This window comes from Biomphalaria glabrata, chromosome 5 (assembly GCF_947242115.1).
Source record: "Biomphalaria glabrata chromosome 5, xgBioGlab47.1, whole genome shotgun sequence".
NCBI lineage: Eukaryota > Metazoa > Mollusca > Gastropoda > Planorbidae > Biomphalaria > Biomphalaria glabrata.
Window position 1 is genome coordinate 6,690,858 of NC_074715.1, and position 21,475 is coordinate 6,712,332.

General features: G+C 32.6%; 1 protein-coding gene across 2 annotated transcripts in view; it reads right to left on the minus strand.

Annotated features, from left to right (window-relative positions):
* Nucleotides 1–3,147: 3,147 nt before the first annotated feature.
* The window catches only part of LOC106055493 (RNA helicase aquarius-like), a 39,724-nt gene continuing 21,396 nt past the window's right edge, over nucleotides 3,148–21,475 (minus strand). For both annotated transcript variants that reach the window (XM_056028481.1, XM_056028480.1), the window contains exons 7-39: nucleotides 21,100–21,234; nucleotides 20,931–20,999; nucleotides 20,669–20,846; nucleotides 20,295–20,473; nucleotides 20,015–20,128; nucleotides 19,802–19,905; nucleotides 19,512–19,611; nucleotides 19,282–19,402; nucleotides 19,043–19,135; nucleotides 18,500–18,548; nucleotides 17,696–17,774; nucleotides 17,222–17,321; nucleotides 16,864–16,958; nucleotides 16,667–16,739; nucleotides 15,304–15,410; nucleotides 15,044–15,213; nucleotides 14,759–14,887; nucleotides 13,451–13,588; nucleotides 13,182–13,362; nucleotides 12,948–13,057; nucleotides 12,725–12,860; nucleotides 12,309–12,362; nucleotides 11,688–11,843; nucleotides 9,068–9,205; nucleotides 8,502–8,573; nucleotides 7,846–8,033; nucleotides 7,427–7,598; nucleotides 6,965–7,135; nucleotides 6,103–6,188; nucleotides 5,889–6,000; nucleotides 4,132–4,194; nucleotides 3,703–3,825; nucleotides 3,148–3,574 (exon numbers count right to left, since the gene is read on the minus strand). In XM_056028481.1, coding sequence (XP_055884456.1) covers nucleotides 3,479–3,574; nucleotides 3,703–3,825; nucleotides 4,132–4,194; nucleotides 5,889–6,000; nucleotides 6,103–6,188; nucleotides 6,965–7,135; nucleotides 7,427–7,598; nucleotides 7,846–8,033; nucleotides 8,502–8,573; nucleotides 9,068–9,205; nucleotides 11,688–11,843; nucleotides 12,309–12,362; nucleotides 12,725–12,860; nucleotides 12,948–13,057; nucleotides 13,182–13,362; nucleotides 13,451–13,588; nucleotides 14,759–14,887; nucleotides 15,044–15,213; nucleotides 15,304–15,410; nucleotides 16,667–16,739; nucleotides 16,864–16,958; nucleotides 17,222–17,321; nucleotides 17,696–17,774; nucleotides 18,500–18,548; nucleotides 19,043–19,135; nucleotides 19,282–19,402; nucleotides 19,512–19,611; nucleotides 19,802–19,905; nucleotides 20,015–20,128; nucleotides 20,295–20,473; nucleotides 20,669–20,846; nucleotides 20,931–20,999; nucleotides 21,100–21,234 — 3,891 coding nt within the window. In that variant the 3' untranslated portion in view covers nucleotides 3,148–3,478. The remainder of the gene's footprint in view (nucleotides 3,575–3,702; nucleotides 3,826–4,131; nucleotides 4,195–5,888; nucleotides 6,001–6,102; nucleotides 6,189–6,964; nucleotides 7,136–7,426; nucleotides 7,599–7,845; nucleotides 8,034–8,501; nucleotides 8,574–9,067; nucleotides 9,206–11,687; nucleotides 11,844–12,308; nucleotides 12,363–12,724; nucleotides 12,861–12,947; nucleotides 13,058–13,181; nucleotides 13,363–13,450; nucleotides 13,589–14,758; nucleotides 14,888–15,043; nucleotides 15,214–15,303; nucleotides 15,411–16,666; nucleotides 16,740–16,863; nucleotides 16,959–17,221; nucleotides 17,322–17,695; nucleotides 17,775–18,499; nucleotides 18,549–19,042; nucleotides 19,136–19,281; nucleotides 19,403–19,511; nucleotides 19,612–19,801; nucleotides 19,906–20,014; nucleotides 20,129–20,294; nucleotides 20,474–20,668; nucleotides 20,847–20,930; nucleotides 21,000–21,099; nucleotides 21,235–21,475) is intronic.

Here is a 21,475-nt window from a genome sequence, read left to right on the forward strand (position 1 = left end):
CGCACCACCCGCACATTGGTAGCTACGCCACTGTCTTTAAGCAAAACAAACTCACATGTCTTTGCCTTGAGTTTGATGTCAGTGACAAAGCTGTCAAATGACTCTCCTTCATGTTGAGATCGCTGGAAAAAAAACATGTCTTTCAATGGTAACATTTTTTCTTGGTAGACAGAACTTATTAAGAATGCAGTGAAAAGTCTTGCTAATCTCACATTCATTACATTCATTATCCGTCCATTGGAAAGTGTTATAGACTTGCACTGCTTCTTGGCCGATCACATGCAATAATGTCATTGACTGTACTTCTTTGCTTTATGTATCCAGTCCATTTGCTATCGTATAGATCTAAAAGGATTGCCTGAACCTTTTCCAATTTTCTGCTACGCTGCCATTTAATTCCAGCGGTTGTGGCGGGTGGAGTCGGTCCGACACCATGTAATAGACACTAAAACAACATGAGCTTCAATAAACACAATGATTTTATTAGTCTCTATTTATGTTCTTTACTCCAGCCACTTGTTCTCTAAACTGACTTCCTTTTACACACAGTCCTGACACACTGCTGTTCACTCAACCATGTAAACTCAAGGTCCACTGGTCATTTCATACACAGGCACACACACTGCACTACCAGCAACTCAAAACACATACACTTACTATCACATCTCCCTCCTTGAAAGGTTTCAGATATCAATTAACTATACAAATGATTTCTCTGTCTCACTATAAACAAATGAGTAAACTGAATACATGTTTAACACAACAGAATGTTTAATTGATAATATTATCAATAGTAACAATATAAATTATAAATTGTGTAGTAAAAAATCAAGAGTTTAGGTTTACAAATAGAGACATTAATTATATCAAAATTGCATAATAGTAAAAAAAGATATACACGTATCTAATTATCTAATTTGTGGGAAGCGTGGTCGAGAGGCCAAGTGCGCTTGAACTTGGCTTGGCTTGGCTACCTAGAAGGGGGCTCGAGGTTCGACACCCGACTCGGGCAGAGTTGTGTTTACTGAGCGCCTAAAGGCAGCACGGAAAACCAACTCCTAGATACCCCCTCCCTCCCACCGGTCCACAAATGAGAATGGACCAAAGCGCTCTGAGCATGCTATAAGCATGAAAGTAGCGCTATATAAAAGCTATAATATATCTGCGTCAGGGTAACGTACTGGTGGCCGAACTTGCCTACCATATCGAGTTATCACTGGCGGCGGATTGGTAGTGGTAGTCTGTTCAAGTTGCATGTTTGTTTCGCTCATGTTCTCTGGCTGTGTGGGTTGACTATTAATGACTGTCTCTGGGGTGTTCATTTTAAAAATATTAGGCATGACCTTTGATTTTGTACATGCGTCTATTAACATTCTTCTATTTCTTCGGTATGTTACCCCATTCTGTAATTTTACCCAGTAGGATCTCGGGGTCTCCGCTTCTGAGATGATCACTGCTGGTTCCCATAAATCGCCAGGCTTCTTTTGCATCCACACTTTGCTCCCAGGTTGAATATGTGGTCGCTATGTACGTCTCGCTGTTTTGTTATAATATTTTGCTTGAATACTTTTTCTTCTTTTCCAAGCATTTTCTTTTTTGTCTGGGATTTGAGGTCTGAGATAGGCCTCCATTGTCCGAAGATTTGTCCTCAGATGGCGGCCCATGAGCAGCCGTCCAGGTGAAGGTCTATCAGGGATGGAGTATTTCGAATTGCAAGAGGGCCATATATGGGTCTTGAAACGACGTTCTAGCTTTATTTATTGTGGAAATCTGGGGCTAGACGTAATGTGCTTAAACCCCCAGCTTTTAGAGAATTTGAGAAATTCTTCACAAGCAAATGAGGGTCCATTGTCACTGATTATTTTCTTTTGGGATACTATGTCGAGCAAATTGTGATTTCATATGTATGATCACAGCTGAAGCTTTTAGTGTAGGGATAAGATTTATCTCAAAGAATTTACTATAGTACTCTACTAGAAGTAAATAGTTCTTACCAACATACTCAAAAATATCATGACATTTGGCAACCTATAATTGACTGTGGCATATTTACTGACAAACAGCCAACTTTATGTATCCCTGATTATGGAGATGGGGGAGGGGGGGGGGTTACCATTTTTCTTTCATTGATATTGTTGCTGTTGTGAATCATAGCAGATATTTGTAAGATTATCTCTCATTATATTGTATTATGGAGGGGCGGTGGCTGAGTGGTAAAGTGCTTGACTTCCGAACTGAGGTCCAGGGTTCGAATCCTGGGATTATTAATTTCGGGATCTTCGGGCGCCTCTGAGTCCACCCAGCTCTAATGGGTACCAGACATTAGTTGGGGAAAAGTAAAAGCAGTTGGTTGTTGTGCTGCCAAATGACACCTTCATTAACCGTAGGCCACAGAAACAGATGACCTTTACATCATCTGCCCTATAGAACGCAAGGTCTGAAAGGAGAACTTTACTTTCTTTTTTTTATATTGTATTTACTAATCTTTACTGATGATAGGAAACACTAAATAGTGTCACTGTTTACATAGTGTGTATTCAATTTAGATCAAAATTGAGGCCTTGCTAATTATTTACATACTTTTGCGCGCATTTCAAGATCGACTTAAGCAAAGTGAAAAACAATGCATCTAATGAAATTATTCTGTGGAGTATTGAAGCTATTAAGGGCATATTACATTTAATACCTAATTTTATTGCTGGTGTTAGGGTTTCCAAGAAATAAAATATATTAAATGTTATAAAATGTGTTTGTGTATGTATATACATATATACGAAAAAATGTAGTAAAAAATGATAATTGAGCAATTTAACAATCCCCCCTTCTCCACAAGTTTTTGGCATTGCTATAGCAACCAGAAAAATATTTAATTTATTCCTATATAATTTATTTTTCTTTCTCCAATGATAACAACCAATAGAAGCAATGCTCCTGTAATGTTCTCTTGAAGTAATAGTCTAATAACAGACTTTATGATCAATGTAAAGTGTAACTGTTAATACTTGAAATATAGAGTGTATTCAATGATCAAAATTGAAGCCTTCGTTATTATTAATAAATTTTTGTGTGATTTAAAGTTTGAATGAAGCCAAGTGAAACAATAAATAAAGATGCATCTGTTATGTTACATCTATAAGAACAAAGTCCTTTCAGTGTGTACTTTCAATGTATTAGTTATGTATTAATTTCTCAGGTCTAGAAAACGATATTGTACATGACATTGAAATAACTGACATGTTTTATACAAATGATACAATGACATTTTCAATTTTCAAAGGCAAAATTCAGCTTGTATAGCTTGCAGAAAACAACAAAACATTTTAATACAAAATAAAATATGTACATAACAAAATGGTCTGCGTCTGTTTCCTTGCATTTAGAATGACAAGAACAATAATAAGATTTCAGAGTAACAATTAATTACATCTTCAAACATGTAAAACATTTCTTTAGAAATAGTTCATAGCAATACATGAAATCAATTTTCTTGTTTTTCTTGTTCCACTTTTTCCTGTTCCACTTTTCCTTGTTCCACCTTCTTCTCTAACTTGGGTGGTGCTTGAAGCTTGTTAGCCTAAAAGGTATAAAAAAAATTATTATTTTAACATTCAGTAATATTTCTACACAATTATGTATATCAATTATGTATATATTATCAACCAGCAAATGTACCAAGCTTCTTATCCAGCAAATATTACTCACCTTTATAAAGCCTCTACCTCTCATAAGCTCTTCCACTTTAGCATTGTAATAATCATACACAAATTGTGCCATTTGTGGCATGTCAGAAATTACCATGGCAGATTCTACTGGTACTTCTTGCAGCTGTTGGAAACAAAATATAATAATAATAATAATAGAAGAAATGCAACAATGTCTTTGATGACTTGATTCAAGGGTGGAAGTAAGACAGAGTGTTTTAGATTAAATACTGAATTAAATTCATACTATTAATGCTGATTCATAGGTTGGAAATGAAATACTATGAAATGTATGAGTAAATTGTCTCAGCAAACTATTTAATTCAGCAGTTAGCTCACAAACATTGTTTTGAAAAAATATATGCATCCATCATAATTTCTCAAAATAATAAAAACGCCATTATGTGATTGATCCAAAACTTTGGCTTACCTTTCTCTCACAAGGATAGTGTTCATTAGGCAAGAGATAGAGAACTTGAGCTCGAGATGTTAACTGTAACATAAACATAGGACTCAAAGAAATGGTTCCATTTCTACATAACTAACTATATAAGGTAACATAACTTGAAAGCCATCTTATCTTATATAATACAGACGTTACTTCAAAAAAGAAGATGATTACGTCCTACGCGTCATACATTTAGTCATGCATATTAACCAATGACTTAAATTCTGCCAAGTCACTGGTTTTCCTGGCTAGCTCAGGCAACCCATTCCATGCTCTAATAGCACTAGGGAAGAAGGAGTATTTGTACAAATTTGTCCTAGCATATGGGACGAGGAATGTGCCTTTATCTTTGTGTCTTTCAGAGTATTTTATTAAATTTTGTTTTTGTATTTGAAGATTATGGTTCAGTGTTTTATGTATTATTGCTACTTTACTTTTGAGCCTTCTGTCCTGAAGGCTTTCTAAATTTAGTGATTTTGCTAAAGGTGTTACTCTAGTCAAATGTGAATATTCGTTTGTTATGAATCGCACTGCTCTATTTTGTGTCTGTTCTAGTTTCTTAATGTTTTCTTGAGTTGAGGGGTCCCAAACAGAGGATGCATATTCTATTATTGGCCTAACCAAGGTTAAATAACATTTTAGTTTTATGTTCTTATTTGATTTATAGAAATAAGAAATAAGCCATTAGTTGTTTGGGTGCTGTAAGTGTTTGTGCCAGTACCAGGACACTAATAAGACACTATAGGTTGCATTAATGTTGGTATGCAATATTCTTGACATCTATTTGATTAACTTTTCTGATGTGTCCTCACATTTTTGCACCAATTATTGTTATATACTGAACCTCTCGTGTCAATCCTTTTTTTTTATTTGAATAAACATTATTTAACTTTTTTGAGCATGATTTATTGTGTTAAAATGTTTGGTGAGCTGAAAGGTGGTCAGTGAAACAGAGGTACCCCATGGAAGCGCTTTGAAGACCAGCTTAGGCGCCAACCTGCTTTAACTGACAGAAGAGAGCATGTGGCTGCAGCCAGCTTCAGAAAGAGACAGCTAGAAATCACTTACAAAGGCCGTGGGATACTCATTTGAGGTGAAAAAGGAAATTTAAAACAACCACCATCAGACAATGGTTATGTCTACGCTGTATGTGGCAAAACATGTAGGTCACAGCTGAGGCTGCATAGCCATGGGAAATATTACATTCCTCATTAGCCTAAGCAGTCCCAGCTGGGACATACATATTATGTCACATCCAGCGCAGACATAACCATTGTCAGCATTTGGTCGATTTAGGTTCTCTTTTTGCTGTCTACATCTGCCTTGACTGTGGATTTTCTTGTCTCCAATGTGTATCCTGCAGTCTTGTAAAAAATCTCCAGCTGTCTTGTTTGAAAGCTGGCTGCTGCCAATTGTTCTCTTCTATGTCAGTTAAAATAATAATAAAAAAGTAAAAGTATCTCCTTCAGACCTTGCAATCTATGGGGCAGATAATGTAAAGCTTATGCTAATCTGTTTCTATGGTCAATAAAGGGTGTCATGTGACCAAGCACACAATGAAAAACCACCTTAACTTCCCAAACGTATGTCAGATACTCATTAGAGTCAGGTGGACTCAGGCATCCAGAAATTCCAAAGTAAAAAATTCCAGTCTTCACCAGGTTTCAATCTCCCTATTTCAATGATAAATGGTATCTCAAACAAACAGAAATAATAACTATGACCAATATATTCCTTACTATGTTAAAAGCAGGTGTAAGCTCAAAGCAGTTGCTAAACAAAGATGACCTGGCAAAAATATAAAGTCCAAGCCTGGCCCTGGACATAGCTACAATCAAACGTCTGACATCTCTGGAACAAATATCAAAATACAAGTCATTTAATATTTGTATATTGCTAGAGCTAAAAGTAGATTAACTAGAAAAACTTTTTTTCAAAGAAAAAATCTCTAACCTAAGATGTCCAACAGCCTTGGTTCTCACTAGTGACAAAAGAATGAAATTGTTTTGTTGTCCTTGGTAACGATCTACTGTTGTGACCTAAAGAATTAAATGTAATACAGTCATAAAGGTCAAAGCATTCATGCTGTTTGAAATACAACCATATTTTTCTTTAGAAATATCATCATACATTTTATTTGTATAATCGTACATTCCTTTAGTCATGAATTCTCATTTTCATCTATTATGTTTCTTATACATGAATGTATTATTAAAAACACTGAACTCAGTAATATAATCCCTAGTCATAACTTTCACCTTTAAAGAACTATTAAAATATTGTATGGGAAAAACATTTCAAGAGGTTAACATGATTGATTATATCAAGAAACTTGAAAAAGTATTGTTTAGTGATGATCTCATATGAGCTCAACTTTTTCATTGATACAAATTGTTTTCTTCATTTAATGACAAACTTTTACAAATAGTTTGAAATTAGAAAATAATAGTAAGATAGTAATTATTTATACAATTCAAACTGCTCAAATGACTAATTTATTTTAAACAATTACTAAGGAATGATTTTATAACAACTTCTCCAAGTGAAATGTAAACACTTGTAAGATGGTAGAATGTAGTCTACAATGAATGTACATGTTGCTTACTGCTGAGTTAGTTGTTACATAATAAATAAATTAAGTACATGTATAATCATTGAATCAGTGAGGCGCTAAGTTCATATTTTAATTTGGTAGATATTTTAAATCAGTAGTGTTTAAATTTTTTTTTTTTTGGCCTTGAGACGAATTTCTGATATATTTCATGGGAGACATAATCTGTGGGCAGCAAGTTGGGCATCAGTTTTAAATTATTACCTTATGAGGCCAGCCAATCAAAGGATTATTTCCACATCTCTGTCGAATGACATCTCTAATTAGATGCTTCTGTCCATTATAAGTTGTCAGAATAGAAATCTGTTCACCTGGGTAGCCAATCATTCTCATATACATGAACACAGCCACAACATATTCAGCTTCAGCCAGATTCTAATAGTCAATCAAAGCAAAACCAATTAGGATTCTATTATGCATACAAAAACCAATTAGAATTCTATTATACATACAACTAATTAATTTAAATTAAAGTCCCAGAACTTCTATAAAGACATTAAATGTAGAAGTTACAAATTAAAAAAAAAGATTATTCTGTATTAAATAACTTTATTAAATGGTTTCAGGTTGTCCTTGCAATAAAAAGTAAGTCACAGACATTTCCTTCTCCTATAAATGTATGTCTATGATTTACTGTTAAATATAATATTTCGATTGTGTGAATACCTGATAGAAATAAGGATTAGGTTCTGATTCTCCAACACCATTAAAGTCACCCACATCAATCAACTGAAACTCATATAAGAAACCAGCGTTGGCAAGTCTAAATTCTGGTCTTATCAGTACATGTGGTAGAGAGTTGAGCTTCTTGTAGCGCCAGTTGTACAGTTGAGCCAGACTAAATAAGTGTTGGAAACAATGAATTAATACCAATGAGACAAGTTTATTGGCAGAGAAATAGAAATCAAATAGTAGATATACCTGTACCTAGCTCGACCCTGAGCATCAAGATCATTGAGACAAGATTATTGGAAAAGAAATAGAAATCAAATAGTAGATATACCTGGACCTACCCTGACCCTGAGCATCAAGATCAATGAGACAAGTTTATTGGCAAAGAAATAGAAATCAAATAGTAGAAATACCTGGACCTAGCTCGACCCTGAGCATCAAGATCAACTGTTGGTACACCAAGTCTAACAAGACGAGTAAACAAAGATTGTTCCATGTTAGAGAACTTCTGAAAGGCCATGTTTTTAATAACTGGTGGAAGTTGGTGATGATCTCCAATCATAATCCATCTTTTTAATCTGTTATTCCCATCTTTAGGGTTCTACAGATTAAAGAAAGAAATTTTTTTTTTTCAAAATGAGATAAGTGAAACCCAAGTAAAATCTATTGAAATAACACAGAAACTTGTAAAGTAAAACTAACCTAACAATAATTAAATTTTGTGTCTTATTCACTAAGGAAAAAATATTTAATAGTAAAGGAGTCATATTAAAGGCTTGTAAATTATAAAAGTATAATCTGTCTGAGGTATTTTATGTGTCCAGAGACAATCTTTTCAACAAAACAATAAAAAAATAGTTCACATTTCTTTAAATTTTTAAAATGAATTGTTATTACAAAAAAAATGTTTGCATCTTTCAAATACGAGAAATAAAATCTTTGTAAGCAATTTAGTAACAATACAATTTTTATAGAAATATTTAATAAGAATCTAAAGTATTGTACCAAAATGTACTAGAGAGTTGAAGAGTGAAGGTGTTAGGAAAGAGTTTGAAAGATTTCTATTTACCTGTAACAAGAGAGGTATAAAAGTTTCTATTTCCAAAATCTGAGCAGATTCCTCCATAAGAATGTTGTCAAACTGTCCAAAAAGAAAGGAGATAATTAACAAAATTCTGATGTATTTCAAACCATTCCTGCATATCACAGTGAACATGTTTTAGTCCAAAGGATAAAATTGTCAAATAATAAATTTTCCAGTTGCTAGTACACATACCCATTAAAGCTGGATGGACTCACTAAAAATTATATTGAATTCAAAATCACAACCACAACAGTAAATTCAACTAGAGATCCTGAGTTTGACAGCCAAGTGCTTAAACCACTTAGCCATTATGCCACTTTTCTTGATAAAATTATTTAAAAAACTAGCAGTGAACTTATGCTAGGATTAGACATTAAAGTAAGTTTTAATCATATGTTATGTTTGTGATTTACTATGAGAATGACAGCATGTTAGGCCATGATTTTTTTATGTAAAAAGAGTATTCGAAATTATGCCAAGAGGAGTTAAAAGCTACTTAATTAAGTTTAAAAAAATGAAAGTGTCACTAAGAATGGCTAGTATCAAGCTACCTGAAATCCAACAGTCACAAGATCTCTTCTTTTCAAAGCTGCATGTGTACAAGTCATGGCAATAATTTTGGCCTCTTTGATCAACAAATAATTTGCCCTGTCAGAACCACTTCTCAAAAGTTCAAAGGCTCTAAATTCCTGCACATTGTAGAATGAAATCATTTAAGTCATAGATTAAAACATGTTGAAGCTTAATGTGTTGGTTTATTTATAAGGTTCTCATACAAGTAAAAACATTGCTATTTGGAATGCCAAAGTCATGGTCAGTGTGTGTTCAATAGGAAAGGTCATAAAGGTCAATTTATGCTAAAATTCTAAATCTTGTAAGCCAGAAAAAGTTCTAAGCTATCAGTTAGATCTGTGTGTCAGACTGAAAGCTACAAAAAGTCTTTATTGTAATGAAAATCTATTTTAAGCTCAGCTGTCTTACAAGGTCAAGAAAATAAATTTCTCTTCATACAGAAAAATAAGGTTTGACCCAAACAGAAACAAGATCATACTACATAAGGACAGACTAAACAAACAATGAGAGATGGAACTGTAATACAGGAATCGTTTAACTAGAAAATTGTAAGACAAATTTCCATACGGACAATAAAGATTATTATTATTATTATGTTAGAAATGAACGAGTAGTCATTCTCTGGCGCTGCCAGGGTCGAGTTTCGCTAAAGAGGAACAAAATTCATCCCTTTAACAGTTTCCCCTGAGGAATTTTCTGGTCATGTGGCAGGTCTGCAGCAGTACCGCCCTCTGACAGGCAACGAGGATGTTCCTAGGAATGTTAAGGGCCTTGAAGGTGTCTGTGAGGTCAGTTGTTATTATCCCCTCGGTTGATATAACAATGGAGTATATTGTTATTTTGGACAATTTCCATAGACGCTTAATCTCCAAGCCTAGGTTCCCATATTTTCTTTGTTTTTCTATCTCAGTTTTTCTTAAATTATGAGACAGTTGTACAGCGATATCGGTAATGGTAGTTTTTTTCTTTTTTATCGATGAACAGCAGATCCGGGCGATTAAAATATACCGTTTTGTGGGTCAAAATAGGCCTATACCAGTACAGCAGATGTTCAGTAGACTCAAGAACCTCTTGTGGAGATTATTTAAAATAAGGAGGAGTGTCCTTACTGATCAAATTGTACGTCAAAGCCAGGTGTTGGTGTATTAACTTTGCAACTTGGTTATGGCAACCTAGGTAGGCTGATTCTGATAGGGCTGGACATCCTGCCATAATGTGTTCAATCGACTCGCCATTTCCACATTTTCGGCATTTGTCGACAACATTGAGTTTCAGGATATGCTTCTCGTAATTTTTTGTCCTGATTACTCTGTCCTGTATTACTGTAACAAAGCCTTCTGTTTCAGGGTAGAGATGACCTGCTTTGAGCCATGTTAAGGAAGCAGCCTTGTCAATGTTGTCCCCATGTAAAAAAAGCCGGAAATTTTTCCGTGGAGTGTTTTTTCTTCCCATTGGCGAATCTCATGCCCTACGTCGTCCAAACCAACATTGACATCAGCATTGTGTAGGTTCAGAGGGGTTGCTTCGGAGTCATATTTGCGTAGAAAGGAAACTAATTGATTGCTGGAGGCGAGCAGATTTGATCGTATTTTTAAAACTTGCATATTACACAATTTGAAGATGTTCTGCAATCCACGACCCCCATCCTTCCTGGGCAGGTATAACCTTATGGTGGAGGACTTGGGGTGTAGGCATCGAAATTAGGTTAGTAATTTTCTAGTGAGTCTGTCAATGTCATGTAGGTCGGTGTCAGTCCATTTGATCACACGGAACGTGTAAAGGAGCACTGGGACGGCCCAGCTGTTTATTGCAGTGATGAGATTACTGCCAGACAGTTTGGTGTTGAAGATTTTATTAACACTTTGCTTATATTTAGAAAGTCCTCTTTTAATTTCTTATGGTTTATCTTGGCATTCTGGTTTATTCCAAGATATTTATAAAGAGAGGCAGAGTTCAATTTCTCGATGCAATGTTGGTGTTTGTTGCCTTGCCCTTTTTAATGCTTATGATGCCACACTTATCCAGGCCAAAAGACATACAGATATCGTCACTAAAGCATTTTACCGTTTTGATTAAGGTGTGTAATTTTTGCTCGGTTTCTGCATATAGCTTTAGATCATCCATGTATAATAAGTGGGACACACATTTTGTACATTTAGTGTCAACCCTAAAACCTTTTGTAGAGTCTTGGAGTAATGTAGATAGAGGATTAATCGCTAGGCAGAACCAGAGTGGAGATAGTGAGTCACCCTGGTATTACCTCTTCTTATGTGCACAGAACCTAGTTTATCACGTGCAGATTTATCTTCCAATTATTCATACAGACTTTCAATAGTTGTTTTATTCTTGGGTTGATTCTATGAATATCCAGGGTTTTTAATAGCCAATCATGCGGAACTGAATCGAAAGCTTTTTTGTAGTCGATGTAACACATGTGTACATTTCTCTTTCTTCTATTAGCTTGATGCAATATTTTTATTATTATTATTATTAACCTTGGCTATTTGGGAGATTCAGATGTGCTAGAGAAAAAAAAAGGCAGAAATTGTTCTAAATTGATTGAAATCTCTGGCTAGAGGATGTGATGAAACATCTTACCTCCAGCTGTGTGAAAATTTTATTTATGTGAGTAAAACATCCTTCAGCTACAGCCATATCCTCAGCAAATGACTTCCCACTGAACAAAGGTTGAGGTGCATTGGCGAAATATTTATTGAAAGGAAAAAATTGTTGGATTTTTTTGGCATGTTCGTCCTGAAAATGAATAAAACAAAATTTAATGCCACAAACTTGAACATCTTTGGTATGGAGGGAAATATTGTGTATGGAAGTCAACAATGATTCCATTAATAGAAGCTATAGAACATGAATTTAATGATGGACCAAACTTTTGATAAAAATAAATTGTGAAACTCATTCACTTTACTATGTGCAAATCTCATAAACTTTTGAAACTTCTGTGGACAAATATTTACATGCACAGATTCACTTTTATCAACCCTACGCTACACCAATTACTCTGAACAGGGTTTATAATTGAAGCCTATTAGGTTAAATCCCTTGTGCTGAACAACTAAAAATAGAACTCTATTTTTACTTGGCACAGATTGTACAAGAGTCAGCAGCAAAAATGTTAAATTCCTTGTAAATAAAATGTTTTTGTGAATGAGATCAATTCAATTAGTTTAGTAGATTTTTATTAGTTGAATAGATTCTTACCTTGTCCATATAAGGTTTCAGTTTACTCTGGAACTCTTCCCAACGTGATAAAATCTGATAAGGTATTGTACACATAGTTTAGCTCTACAAATTATTATGAATAGTCAGACAATGGCAGACACTTACAACAAAATGAACAATGGAGATGATAAAAATGTCAGAACTTATCCAAGAATTTTCTGATATATAATTTTCTTTTTTTTAAAACAGAATTAAGTACACTTCAATGATATAAGCTGGCCTTCTTTCTCTAATGATTGATTTTGTCAGAAACTTTCATAAAGATGTTTACCTAAATTGTAATGTGCACCTCACAAATCTAAATGAAGACGTCTAGACTAGAAAATACCTTACAAATCTAAATGAAGACATCTAGAAAGTACCTTACAAATTTCAATGAAGACATATAAAAGTACCTGATAAATGTAAAAGTAGCCAGCTGTTTCACAGGTATAAGACATATCACCTGTCTCTCCAAGACTAATTTGAAGCCTGTTGACTTCTTGCAAAAGTTCCAGACGCTGGGCCAAAACATAGTTGACACGTCCATATCTAAAGTCCAATTAAAGGAATTATAAATATCCATATTTCAAACAAAAAAAAATGGAATAAAAATGTTGATTTAATCTAAAAGTGTACCTGCTGAAATCTTTTTCAGTTTCTAAAGCCTCTTCACCATGACCAAGACGTAACAAATGTCTTTCATCAACATCCAGAGCCATGATCTTTTCAAAGAGTTGATTGAGTGCCTACATAGAAAAAACTTTAACCCTCAAACTACAAAATAATAAAAAATTTAATGTAAAAAAGTTGAAGACAGAAAAAATCATCACAATAAAGTCGTAAGAGAAACCTAAGAGAACCATGGTTTACCTGATTAGAGTGAGTCACCACAAGCATCCTTTGATTTGGAAAATTGTGGTAGATATTGGAGATAATTTGTACAGCCACATCAGTCTTGCCAGTACCAGGTGGACCAACTACCATAGTCAGTCCAGGCTGCATGCCAGCTCTGATGGCTTCTATTTGGGTGGGAGTAAACTGGATGCTATTCCTAAGAAAAAAAAATCCCATGTTGAATAATGTGAGCAAATCCAATGTGAAGCAAACATTGTGTAGTTTTAGTTTGATAAAATACTAACTTTTTTGGCTTGTTATATATATAAGGTCCTCTGCTGGGAATGATATGAGGCCATACTTTGAGCTGCTTCACAGCAAGTTTATCTGTATCTGTCTCCAAGTTTCTTTTACCCTCTGATTTTTCTTCCTCAATCATCAACCTATAAATAGTTACACACATTTGATTAAATAGAGTAAACTGCATAGTGCACTAGAAAAATTATCTCATTAATTGATTCAAGCTATTTCCTTTGATGTAAACACTATAACCAAAACTAAATAATATGGTCTTTAAGGATCACCTTTTATCTACTTCCATTGTTCATTTGTAAATCCATACAATCATTTTTCCCCCTTATTTAATTATTGGAAATAAAAAGGAAATTGCCTGAGGCTTTTTAAGGAACTGTCAAATATGCGGGGACTTGCAAGGACCATCCATCAAGGAACTTATCAGGAAGAAAGAGATATAGTGAAAAGAAAAAAATTTAAAGATAGAAAGATAGCATCAAGGAATGGATGAGTCTTTAGCTGGATTAGATGCTAATAATGACAAGTAACAAGAATGTAATGCTTGATGGCAAATCACTTGTTCTACAACTGTCAAGACTTAAGAAAAGATAAAAATTGTAAGTCATATTTACTACAGTAAGGTTTGTTTATTACCGATATTGTCAGAAGTACAAACAAATGACTAAAATAAAAGAGTATTCCAAATGTTTTTAACAATAATTAGATTTTTCAGAAAAAAACAAAACTGGAACTTTATAGACAAATGATCCTACTAGTCCATATGATAAACAAATCAAAGCTTCCATATCTTTTCCATTTCAATCAAATGTTCATAATTGTTCAAAATTTCAAAATTTATTTCATTTAAAAAAAATTAAAGGTTAATTAAGCATTTTATATTGTAAAACAAATCTGATCAGATCATGATTTCATTAAGCAGCAGTAATTCAAACATTTCTTCCCATTTCAACAACTCTTTTTGTTTGTACAAAGGTAATAAAAAAAATATATACTTTAGTCAAGGGATATTAGTCAATGATATTTTCTTTTGGACATCAAATAGCAAAAAATGAGTGACCAAACCCCGGAGCATAAATCAGTGAAGCGTAACATAAAAACTGAAAATCAGTTCTAGTGACAACTAAGTAAAGCTTGACAAATATATAGAAATGTGAGCACGCTGCAATTTAAAAAACAGATTAAACAGCATTGATCATCGCATTTAAATTTCCCCCATCAAGTTTAATTTTACAATGGAAATGAGCTTGTTAAAGTAATTTAAATAGTTGATATTAAGAATATTAATGTGAAAGACTTACTTAAATGGTGGTACTTGTGTCTCTTTTTCACCCAAAACTGTTACTTTATGTTCAGGGAAACTTGATTCTAAATGTTCTAGGCTGAGAAAGGTATCATTCCAGTCTAAAGTAGAGCTTCCTTTCAGCATTCTGAAATGTTATTAATACACAATGAATATAAGAGAAAAACATCTCTTTTTAATTGATACTTTTACTGAATTCAGTACAATTACATAAATGGTATAATATTGAAACAATACAATTATATGAACTAATACTTAAACACGGTACATTAAAAAATATTACTTGGAATAGTGAGCAGAATCAGGGTCACCATAACCTAGGATCAAATCATGCAGCCAATCAGGTACAACACAGTCTGTGTTCATTAAGTCTCGAATTGTTTCCAGCACTGCTTTAAAATTATTCTCTTTGGGTTTTCTGCGCATCATCACATTGAATGTTTCATACACATCCTGCAAGATTAAAAAAAAACATATTCAGGTTACTAGTACTTAAAACAGTCACTGAAGAGTCTAGTTCTAATGAACTGTATATTTAATTACTTCTTCTCCATTGACTGTGTTGGCCATATCAAGTTGGTATTGATTGGGATCTAGCCATACTCTGTAGGTACGATTGTCTGTATGAAACTCTGGTTTTGGTTCTGGGCCTAAATAATAAATAATATATTAGTATGTAAAGAACTATATAGTCAGAACCTCACAATATTAAATTTAGTTTTATTGATTAGTTTGTCTTATGCACTTAAACACTTTAGGGACACAATCCTCTTAGCATCCTCCCAGTCAACACAACTAGACTGCTTATCTTTCTTGCAGTGCTCTCCAGGTTTGTCATGGGTTGTTAGTTTTTTATTTTGCCATTTTCAAATTTCCAGTTAAAGCTACTTTGGCCTTTTTAATTTATTGCACTTAAGGAGCATTATTGTTCTAGAGTACAATACTTGTTTTTGTTAAATAAAGCCAGATATAAACAAGTAATCAGATGGTTAACCTTGTTCTAAAAATGCTGAGAGTAGACAGAAAACATTTGATTAGTGAAATACCAATTTCATTTCTTAATGTTTCACTGGCATAATCGAGAGTATGAGACTCTTGTTTAGTTACAGATTTCTGATGGGTTCTTATGTTTCTTTGTATTTTATAATGTTGCACCAGCCACCCTAATGCATTTCTGCACCTTTCAGTTGGTTCAGAAGAATTAGGACTAATTCTCATGACCTAGGCCTACTTTCTATTTACATGGAAGCCTAATTTCTAGACTATCTGCCCAAAGTTGCTGAGTTGTAATGCTAACTCTGGTCCAGGTCAGTGTATTTTTACTCATGGACTATAATGAGTACCAACATTGACAGCTGAATGATAATTTCAAATAAAAACAGCATTTGAGTTAACATTCTTCCCTCTAACTAAATTTCAACACCTATGGACCCCACCTAGCCAGAGCAAGGTGAATTGTACAGTGTTACAAAATAAATATTTATAAATCCTTAGGAGTACCAACAAGATCATAGATTGTGTCAATTGAAATTGGTAGGTGAAAACATCAACAGGACAATAACAAAATATCTTTATTTCTGCAACAGAATTTAACTGTCTAATTCAAGTATACAGCTATTCTACATTGGACAAATTGAACTTCCTATTAATTTTAGAGACTCACTTAGCTCACACTACATATAGAACATAGAGCTCCAGACATATTTTAATTGTGCTCATTGGTTTAGTCAGATTCTTTGACTGATCAATGAAACAAATAGTAAATCATTTTATAAATATATCAATAATATAAAAATATAGAGAGTAACTTAAAAGCAAAAAAGAGTATTGTAATAGCTTGCAGTACAAATATATAGAAAACAAATAATAAAAATACTTTTTAATATATGAATGAGTACAACATTACCTTCTTCAATCAGCTTGCCATTCTCATCTAGTAATCCTTCAATTTCACAACCTCTAACATAAACAAGACCTACCTAGAGATAAAAAAAAAGAGCCTAAATAACTTTGTACAGCTGCAAGGACTTTAAAAAAAGTTTTTAACATATAAAGAATATATTCAAACAAAAAAGTTTAGGTCTTCTCAATACTATTTCTTACTTGAGGAATAAATGGCTGCTTGTAAATATGTTTATATCCAAAGGGTACCTCTGGTCTCAGTGTTATTAAAAAGGCAACATCATGTTTTCTTAAATCTAGAAAAAAAAAAAATTAAACAATATACAAACATAAATAAAAAGAACAGACTTAAGTAGTAAATTGTGAATGGATATGAACCTATATATTGTACTATAGCACATATTGTGATGTATAAAAATAAAAAGTTAAATTTATAAAACATTATAAAATTAAAATTGGTTTTTCAAAAAAGGACTAAAATTTTTTTTTACTTAAATTTTAAAAATAAATTCACAAATTCACATGCCCATGTTTATTTTTTTCTTCATGAAACACTTACTTTGCCATTCATTTTTAACATCTGGTTTGACACTCAAGTTCAAGGTGATATCAGCTCTGACCTGTGCTGGATGGTTCTCACCTAACTGTGGTTTTGCTACCTAGAATTGAATAAGGATGTCAATTTATTACTGCCATTAGAAAATACTTTCTTCAGAAGGGATAATCCTATGTTTATTTAAAGTTGTAGGCTATCAAACATGATTATATATGTCTCAATTCCCAAGCTAAGTTCACTTATTGAAGACTTTTTCACTGCAATCTTCAAACTTGAAGGTAGAATGCTTATCATACTTCTTGTAAAAAAAAGGACACACTCGAGATGATTATGATCACAGAATTCTGAATTGTCAATTGTCGTTAGTCTGGACAACATATGTCTACATTAAATATAGACAAATTCAAATGATCCTAAGAAAAGTCTTAAAGAATAAATTTGATTCACATAAAAGAAATGAAGTAGCACAAATCTTACCTCAACTATACTGAAGGAATGTATTGGCTGTGCCATACGTGCCCAACCTCCAAATAAACAATGTCCATCTTCAGCTTTCCTAAATTAAAACAATTAACACAAAGTGTTTGGATATAAAACATATATACTTATATAAGACATAAAACACAATAAACAATTGATTATATTTATAATTTGTAACAAGAAAATCCAAACAAGTTTACTCACTTGTCATTAAACAAAAACTATTTCCTCAACTATAAAAGTAATCACAACCTACCATTATCAACCCCACTTAAACATATTTAAAATGTTATAGTTAAAATTCTAAAATCAATCATTAAGGATTTTCTTTATTCTGGTAATGTTTATGTTATATATAAAACATCATTAGAAAGAAAATGTTGATACATATCTAAATCAACTTTTTCCAATTTTTTTTCAATATTTAGAAAAAAAATAATGAGTAGAAATATACCAAATAATGAGTTTGTTTGTTTGTAAAATGTTTTACATGTTTAGATGTTCCTTCAGAGTTGAAGATAGTTTATTTCCTAGTCCTAACCTCCCGCAGGACAAGGGAGGATGGGAGTGGAAGGGTTTGAACCTGGGACCATAGATAAATCCAAACGACAGTCCAGCGCGCAAACCGACAACCAGGCAGCCATGAGTGTAAGGATGATATTGAAAATAGGCTGATATATTTACTGTTAGTCAAGTCTAAAAACAAATATCATTGAAGAATGTTTTATGAAACCTATTGAATACAGATTTATATTTAGAGCTTAGTCAAGAAATACATTTTTGTTATATTTATAAATTTACCATGGTTTCAGATGAATGACAGCATCTTCAATGTCTTGTCTAATTTCATCTAAATTGAAAAGAAAATAGTATAAATATTTAAAATGTCAAGATGCAAGCTTTTTACTAAATTATAAATGTGAGACTAATAAGCTATATACTAAATTATAAATGTCAGAATAAGCTTTTTACTAATGAATTTCAAGATAACAAACTATTTACTAAATGAATTTTTTTTTACTCTAAACTGAGAAGATATAATTTTTTTTAATGTAATTGATTTGGTCTACTTTTTATAATTAATCATAATATTTTAGCAATTTTTTTCTAACATTTCATGGTATAAAAAAAATGAAAGTAATAAAAGGTAAATAATATATGTATAAAAATATTTATTGAAAATATATTCCTAAAGAGTGTACTTGAAATCTGAATTCAGGTAAACAAATGATTGGAATGCGCTAACTGAACAAAAAAAAATTCTGACATTCATATTGTTTTCTTTAACAGAAATAGAAGTACTAAGATTAAATTACAATTCAGAATTATTTGTATTTTACTCACATGTGGATTCAAGACGAAACAAATTAAAGTTGCGCAACAAATAGTCATGAAGTGTCAAAAACTGTAAGTTTAACTTTGGTAAGGCCAGACATCCTAACAAATAAAACGAAAAAAATCTTTAGTTGATACCATAGTGTTGTTTCAGTTGAAAATGAATAAAATTTATTAAAAAAAAAAAACTATTGACATACATGTCAAGAAAACTTCATAAAATCATGTATTTTAAAAATATTTCATACCTTCACCAGAGAAAAATTCTGAAGGAACAATATTTTCATCCCAAATAATTTTTTCTGTAGGATAAAGAGGAATCTCATTAATGGCTTCTTGCTGTGATCTTTTACGTTCATGTTTCCAAATCTAGAATGAAATGTCAACCTCAGTATTAATACATTGCTTGAGACAGAAAATATAAATAGAAGCCACTAGCATTTTATATCTTTTTTACTAAAACTATCTTAGTATTTACCAAAAGCTCAATGAGAAATGTTTTAGAATATGGTGTAATCTTTTCATCTAAAGGAGGCAGATAATTCAGATGAGCCAATATGCTGTGCAAATCTTCTGGGCTGTGCAAGACATATTAGAAATAAATCCATGACTTTTGACAAATTGGTTTAAAAAAAAAAAAAGAAGACGTGATGTTAACATATCTACAAGAAGAACAGAATAATACTTAATGGGACAGTTTTGAGACATCAAATGAAAAGGTTAACTTATTTCTAACAGCTCATAAAGTTGAGAGTTAAATAAGCTTACCTGAGAGGTTCAAAGTATTTAAGAAGTGATTCTTTAGAATCAATACTTGCTACATTCTTGATGGCAAAATTCTTCAGTTCAGGGTAATGTTTGAATACAACTGTCTATAAAAACAAAGAAAAGAGGAATGCATACAATTATACATCTCATATTAAATAAAAATTGGTTAAATATAAAAATAGTATAAAGAAGATTATAATGTAGGGATATTACCTGTAATGCATTGACTCTGTTGTAGTGCAAGTCTATTCTATCATGCATGGTAAATGCCTCACCAGTGATTTCATCTATCTCAAACTGAGCATAGGATTCCAACATATCCAGTAACTATGGAAGATCAAGTTTTAGTTGATATTCACAATGTTCTGTCACAGATTTTCTTTGAAATGTACATTTTTAATGTTATAGATAAGTTTTGCTAAATTACATAAAATGTTTCAATAATTAGTCCCAATCATCAGACAGAAGCAATTAAAAAAAACAAACAACACACCTGACCAAAAAGCTTTCCTTCCGGCCTATGAATTAACTGTGACAACTTGCAGCGAACTACAACATGTCTGTCATCTATCAAAGCATTGACAAAGCGACGAGTTGGCAGTTGAGCTTCAATGTCAATGAGAAGTTCTAGAAACCTTTCACAATAATTGACTTTGTTTTGGTCAACAGTTCCTGATGGAAAGGTTGAGAATATTTATGTTTCTTTCATTTATTGAACTACTAGGTTTAAAAGACTGACAACAAATACTTTAGGTCAGAAGTAAGCAAAACTTCAAATGCAGTAATACATGAATTCCCATGCACATATAACTTGTTAAATGTTGTACATATGTTAAACAAGACTTAAATCATACTTAGCTACTGTACCTTTGAAAGTAATGGAATCCAAGATAAAAAAGAAATTCTCAATCAATCTTGCTAGAAAATTCCTTTCAAACTGGACAGTCTCCATCTCTTCCGAGTCTAATTTAGCATCTCTCTTTTTGATGGCATTGTAAAACTTCTTGTATTTAGGATTAGATTTAAACAAAGTTTCTCTTCTTCCCTTAAAAAAAATTAAGTTGACAATTAAATGGTGTTTACATTAAATATGATATTAAAAGAATAGAACAACACAAGAGTAACTTACTGGCAGAAGATTCATCCAGATTGGAAGTGATACCAGCTTTTGAACTCTTTCTCTTATTAAATCAACTTCCTATATAATAAATTGAAAAAGTCTGCTTTAAGTAAAATTTCCAAATGCCTTCCTTATGTTTACTTGTTAAACTTCCTAAGTCTGCACTATGTAGACTTACCAAACTATTAAAACAATGGATGAGAAATATGAGCAATACAGTTGTTTCTCTGTATGTTAACTTAGATGTGCTTAGGCATAGATCAAGGACATGGCGAAATAAATTAGGAAATTCCTCAGGGGATTCTTTAAAGGCCTGAAATAAATAAAATTTTGAAGTTCATATTTATAAAAGATTTGTAAGAAGCAACTTGTTATAAGTAAGTACTATGCCATCCAAAATTTTGCTTTGCAATAAATGTGTAGGTGCATAACTGGAAACTGTTTTTTATAATTAATGTATTTCCAATGATTCACAATCTAGATGACTAAAAATCACTTCTAGGCTTGAATTTAATTACTGGGATAATAAATTTGGTCTTAAAGTGTTCAGTCTA